The sequence below is a fragment of the Myotis brandtii genome, unplaced genomic scaffold (genome assembly GCF_000412655.1).
Source record: "Myotis brandtii unplaced genomic scaffold, ASM41265v1 scaffold421, whole genome shotgun sequence".
Taxonomy (NCBI): domain Eukaryota; kingdom Metazoa; phylum Chordata; class Mammalia; order Chiroptera; family Vespertilionidae; genus Myotis; species Myotis brandtii.
In genome coordinates, this window is record NW_005366140.1 from 1,908,710 (window position 1) to 1,915,042 (window position 6,333).

At 54.3% G+C, this 6,333-nt stretch overlaps 1 protein-coding gene across 1 annotated transcript in view; it reads right to left on the minus strand.

Moving 5' to 3' along the window:
• Window positions 1-1,984, minus strand: part of GDF15 (growth differentiation factor 15) — a 2,982-nt gene extending 998 nt beyond the window's left edge. The window contains exons 1-2 of the mRNA XM_005873904.2: window positions 1,408-1,984; window positions 7-233 (exon numbers count right to left, since the gene is read on the minus strand). Of these exons, the coding sequence (XP_005873966.2) occupies window positions 7-233; window positions 1,408-1,939 (759 nt within the window). The 5' untranslated portion in view covers window positions 1,940-1,984. The remainder of the gene's footprint in view (window positions 1-6; window positions 234-1,407) is intronic.
• Between the last annotated feature and the right edge of the window lie 4,349 nt (window positions 1,985-6,333).

Consider the following 6,333-nt stretch of genomic DNA (forward strand, 5'->3'; position numbering starts at 1 on the left):
CGATGCCGCCAGCAACCGGTCAGATGGCGGCAGCCAGTGCAGAGGCAGTGCGGGCTCCCGGGAGACACCGAAGCCGATCTGACGCTGCAGCGGCCGCGTCACATCCCACGAGCCCGACTCCGTCGGGGACAGCCTGAGCAGGGCCCGATGCAGGCGGGAGGCTGCGGGGAGCCCCTTAGTCAGGTTGGCCCGGGGGATGCCCAGGTGCAGGTGGCCGCCTGGTCCAAGTCTCACTGTGGGAGAGAGAGGAAGGCCAGTCACCCACGGGCCTACTGTGTGCCGGGCGTGAGGGTGCCCATTTCCTCCCACAGGCCAGGTTGGATCCCACCCCAGGGCCATTGCATAAACCCCTTCCTCCACCAGCCACACTCTTTCCCTGAATCCCTCCAACCTGCCTAAAATAGGCACCACCCAATTTTGTTTGGTAGGGATTTGTCTGCCTGATCACCACGGTGCATGGCACGCAGTAGGTGCTTAGTCAAATGCTGATGCTGCCTCCTCCTGGCAGTCAAAAACATTTTCATTGAAGGCCTACTAAGTGCCTGGGGCTAGGGTTTCAGCAACCAGACACTGTTTTCAACTCCTTGGGTCTCAGTTTCCCATCTGAGAAATGAAGGGTACCAGGCTCCCCGGGATTCGCAGACCCCCAGCTGGTACAGGTGTTGGGGCTACTACAGAGACTGGCGTTTGAGTTGCTGCATGAGCACCACCGGTTTGTTAGACTAAAAGGGGGAGAGGTTTACCTGGAGTCTCACAGCACCAGTGGGATTAGGGAGGGATAAAATCACCTCTTCTGGTTTGACACCCTCTCCCCAGCCCCTCCCAGTTCCTAGCGCAGGCCAGATCTTCTGCCCTCTCCACCTCCTGGAGTCTCCTCGGAAAATACTCCCCTCCTTTCAGGGCACCTAGCACATGCCACTTCAGCAGTGCCTGGCAGCGAGACTGCATCAGATTCAGAACCAGTCCCGGTGGGTTCTTCCCCTCATTGTGCACGAAGTCCCGCCTGCTCCCCTTCCCATCCCCCGCCCTGCCCCTGCATCCACCCTCTAGGATCCCACCCGCCCTCAACCCCAGCTACATTCAAGGACAGGGACCACGCACCATGCCCGACCTCATCTCAGGGCTCTCCAGGCTAGGTGAGCCTTCAGGAGAGTCGCTGGCTTCTCTCGGCCTCAGTTTCCCCATCTGCTATCCGGGGAGACGTAATTCTCCTCTCCCACGTTGGCTAAGCTTGTCCTGATGCAAACAGGAACGCTAGCTCCCCAATCAGCCCCGAGGAGGGACGTGTTTGTCCGGCTCACAGATGGGGAAACTGAGGCCCAGCGTCATGCTCTATAACTCAGAACCCCTGGTTAGATGATAGAAGCTGCTTGGGTTGGGGGGGGGTGTATTCGAGATTTCACTCACGCTTTGGGGTGAGTATCTGGACGTGAGAGGCAGGGATGAGGTCAGGGTTCGAGTCTTCCCATGTCTGGTTTGCTCGAAGCCTGGTCAGCAAATCTTCGTAGCGTTTCCTCAGCTCCTGGGATCTGGAGATATTCGGACTGGAGTGTGCGTGTGAGGGTTCCGGGAGGACCGGGAGGTGCTCCTGGGCAAGAGATAGGGCGCCCCCCGACGGCAGCCAGGAGAGCGTCAGCAGCATCAACAGCATCAGGGCAGCGCGGTGTCCTGGGGCCCTGCCCGGGCAAAGCTGTGCTCCTTGTGCTCTGAGCTGTGACTGACCGGACGCTGCTGCCAGACCTTTATATTCCCCGGACTTTGTCCGCCCCCGCCCGCCTGGTCCAGCCGACACAGTAAACACTCCAGGGACCACAGCTGGGCAGGGTCTGTGGCTGCTTTCCTGGGGGAGAAGCTGGCGGGTGGTGCTCCTGGGGAAGCTGGGGCCCGGGAGAGCCTCTGAGACACAGTAGTATCTTCCTCTGTGAAATGGGGACATCATCCCAGGTTGGTGGGCTGATGGGAAGAATGATTTTCTTAAAAAAAACACCCCACAACATTATTATGTGCTAAACTCCATAGCAAGAGCGTAAGAAGTGGCCTTCTTTCCTGATGGTGTTTCCTCTCTTCCCTCTCTGGTTAGAACCAAAGGCTGAAGATATTGAAAAGCAAAGCAGCCCTAGCTGGTTCGGCTCAGTGGATAGAGCACCAGCCTGCGGACTGAAGAGTCCAGGTTCAATTCCAGTCAAGGGTTGCGGCTCAATCCCCAATAGGATTGAGGCAGCTGATCAATGACTCTCATCATTGATGTTTCTATCTCTCTCTCCCTCTCCCTTCCTCTCTGAAATCAATAAAAAAATTTTTTTTAAAGAAAGAAAAAGCAGAGGAAAAGGGGCCAGAAAGAGCGAAAAAGTGTTACCTGGGCAAGTCATTTCTCTCCATGACACCTCTGTTTATCATTTGGGAAATAAGGACTGAGACTTTCAATGGAGAGAAGGGTTACATGATGTATAAAGGACACAGTAGGCATATAGTAGGTGCTTCATAAACGGTGTTTTTGTAGTTACTCTTCCTCATCTGGGAAACTCCTACTCATTCTTCAAAACCCTACTCTAAAAGCCCCTCCTCCATTCATTCCCCCAATCCAAGCCTGACCCCCAGCACTGGCAGTGTTGACTCTGTCTGCCCCAGACGTGGGGGTTCCTGGAAGATTTGGGCAGGGATAAAGCCACTCTGGGCAACAGTTCCTTGGCTGAGCCCAGAGAGTAGGTGACAAGGAATTGGAGTGCTGCACTTTAGGGCAGGGAGTGCTGGTGTTAGCCAGCCACCAGATGGTGAAGGGGCAGAAGGTGCCCCAGGCACACCCTTCCTCCTGGGTCACCCAGAACTTCTGGCCCCAGGCATTGGCCCCTGTGCCATGGAGAGGGTGGGCAGCAGTGTGAGACAGATGGTGGGATGTATAAAGTGTGATAGGAGTGTGCAGGCAAGAAGTACAAGGATCAGTGGGGGCCACACAGCCATGTTCCTACGGGGAGAACCGAGTTCAGCCCTCTCTCCCAGCACATACCCCCAGCTGTGCTAGGCCAACCAAGTCTAGCCTCCCCTCCACCCCCCACCTCGCACCCCCCTCGTCAGCCTTAGCTCTGTGCAGTGGAATTATACCAGGCGATAGGAAAGTCCTGAGGTCCCTGTGACCTCCCAGGTAATCTGCAGGTGCTTAGTTAAACACATGTGCTCACCCTAACATCCTCTTGCCCCACCAGCTTGGCACAAAGTACTCAATAAAGGATGTAGGGATGACTAGGCAAGGAGCTAGGGCTCCCTCCCCCCACACACACCAGCCGAGGCCAGGCCCCAGAGTTACTCCAGAGTGCTGAGTCATCCTCACGTGGCAGAGCAAGATCAGCAGGGGGCAGAGAGAGCCAAGCACAGGGGGTGCTGTCCAAGGTGGCAGCCTGCAGATCAATAATGGTGAGACCACAGCATTCACAGGTCTCCAGGCTGCGGGCACCATTCATTTCCATGAATGGATAAGGGAACCAAACCCCAGGGGCACAAGAAGGTACACAGGTTTTAGGGGGTGACTCCACAAAGGGGACCTCACACATGTTTGGCCTTCTACTGGGCCATGTGTTTCCCTGGTATTTCTAGGCCTGGGATAGGACTCTGAAGTCCTCCCCCATCTATTTATGGTTTCCCCCAAATATAAAAGCCTCCTAGAGTTTGCCCTGATCAAGACACATCGGCCTGGACAGCTGTCAGCTCCAGAGAAGCCATTCTGTGCTCACATTCCTGCCCCTCCTCTCCCTGACACTGGGCACAAGGGGAGAGCCTCAGATTCCCCATCTGTAAAAGGTGGTCGCCCTAGTTGGATTGGCTCAGTGGATAGAGTGGGGGCCTGCGGACTAAAGGGTCCTGGGTTCCATTCCGGTCAAGGGTACCTCCCTGGGTTGTGGGCTTGGTCCCCAGTAGGGGGTGTGCAGGTGGCAGGCAATAAATGATTCTCTCTCATCGTTGATGTTTCTATCTCTCTCTTCCTTTCCTCTCTGAAATCAATAAAAATATTAAAGAAAAAAATGGTGGTAACAGAACTCGTGTCAGGGCCGTGGGGAGGACACACAGGGAGTGGGGGTTTTGCACATGCTGGGGGTCAACACTATCATAATTCAAATTCCAGTGCCACCCCCTTGCTCTGGGACTGAGAGGGTCTGTGCTTGGCTCTCCCTGCCCCAGGCTGGGGTTTCTGGAAGGCTGGGGAAAGGAGGAAGCCAGTCTGGGCCCCAGTCCCTTGCTGGGCCCAGAGAGGAGGTGGCAAGGAATTGGGGTGCTGAGGTTTAGGGCACAAAGGGCTGGTGTCAGGACTAGCCACCAGAAGGTGATGGGGCCGGGGGTGCTCCAGGAACCCTTCCCCCTGAGTCACCCGGACCTTCCTCCACCGCTCAGGACTCCGGGCCCCTGGCACTGGTCCCTGTGCCACGGAGAAGATGGGCAGATGGTGGAGGTGTGTAAAGTGTGACAGGGGTGTGCAGGCAAGAGGTAGGGGATCAATGGAGGCCACAGAGCAAGGCTCCCACTGGAAGAACAGGACCCAGCCCCCTTCCCAGCACAAAGCCACTGGCTGCGTAGGCCGGCCAAGACTCCAGCGCCCTTGGGCTCCGCCTCAGCTCCGTGCAGTGGGTTATCACCAGGTAATGGGAGGGGCCTGGGCCAACCCACCTCCCACCTTCATTAAGCCCTGGCTTCTCATCAGGGGCTTCTCCTACCATCTGGGCTACAGCTGGTCAGGAGGTTCAACCAGCCTCTTCTTTCCACTCGGACCCATTCCCTCTCTAGTGATGAGGAAGTGGAGGGGCAGGTAAAGTGGTTAGGGGTGTAGGGATGACCCATCCACGAGACCCTGCATGCTCACACGGCTGTGCAGAGGTCGCATCTGAGTTCCGTCAGAGGCTGAGTTCCTGGGAACACAGAAGCGGGGGCTGTCTGAGGCCATCTCTCTTCAGACAGGAGGCTCCACAGAAATTAACAGGAGAGCCAATATTTGAAAGTGAACTATTCCATGGCCTTTAGTACACTCATGACATTATACAATCATCTTTTCCAGAACTTTTCCATGACCCCCAAAGGAGATCCCATCTGCCTTAGCAGGCACTCCCCAGTCCCCCTGCCCCAGCCCCTAGCAACCACTCGTCTGCTTCCTGTCTGGAATCTGATTTGCCTGTTCTGGACACTTTACATTAAAATATTCTGCACCCAATTTCCAGCGTTGGGAGGTTCCCCACACCAACAATCCTCCCTCACCAGCTGGGTATCCCATAATTCAACCTAGTTCTGACACTTTTTGCCTGGAGACAGCTTCAGATCCCATAGGTTCAGGGCTTTTGGTCCCACATGACTGTCCCCACCCCAACCCTCTCTCCAGATGCCAACTGAACTGCAAGTCCAGGTTGTCACCTGTGCTTCTGGCCCCCTTCTTAGGTTCGATGAGTTTGCTAGAGCAGATCAGAGAACTTCAGAAACCCATTTACTCACTAGAGTACTCATTTATTACAAAGGGTATTAACAGATAAGAATCAACAGCCAGATGAAGAGATGGACGGGACAAGGTGTGGGGAAGGCCATGGAGCTTCCATGTCCTCTCCGAGGCACCACCCTCCCAGCACCTCCACATGTTCACCAACCTGGAAGCTCTTGGAACCCTATCATTCGGGGTTTTATGGAGGCTTCCTGACATAGGCTAGTGGTTGGCAAACTCATTAGTCAACAGAGCCAAATATCAACAGTACAATTGAAATTTCTTTTGAGAGCCAAATTTTTTAAACTTAAACTATATAGGTAGGTACATTGTTATTAACTTAATTAGGGTACTCCTAAGCTGGCCTTTGCTAAAAGGGACCCAGGCTTCCCTCTCTTGCCCTGGCTTTATCTGGAAGGTCGTCCAGCCGGCCAGTCTAATTAGCATAGTATGCTTTTATTATTATAGAATAGAGGCCCAGTGCATGAAATTCATGCATGAGGAGGGGGTCCCTCAGCTCAGCCTGCACCCTCTCACAATCCAGGACCGTTGGCTCCTAACTGCTTGCCTCCCTGATCACCCCTAACCGCCTCTGCCTCAGCCCCCGCTGCCATGGCTTTGTCTGGAAGGGTGTCCAGAATGACGTCCAGAAGGTCATTTGGCTGTCCAGTCTAATTAGCATATTATGCTTTTATTATTATAGATTAACATAGCAAAAGACACCTTTCTCACTCACTTCACAGGGAAACTACAAGGAGTTTAGGAGCTCAGTACCAGAAAGGGGTGGAAGACCAAATATATATTTCATACTGTAAGTCACAATATTTTTTTGCCAGTGAAAATGGTTTCTTGTGGTGTTGTGAGAAAAGAATTTCAAAGCGCAC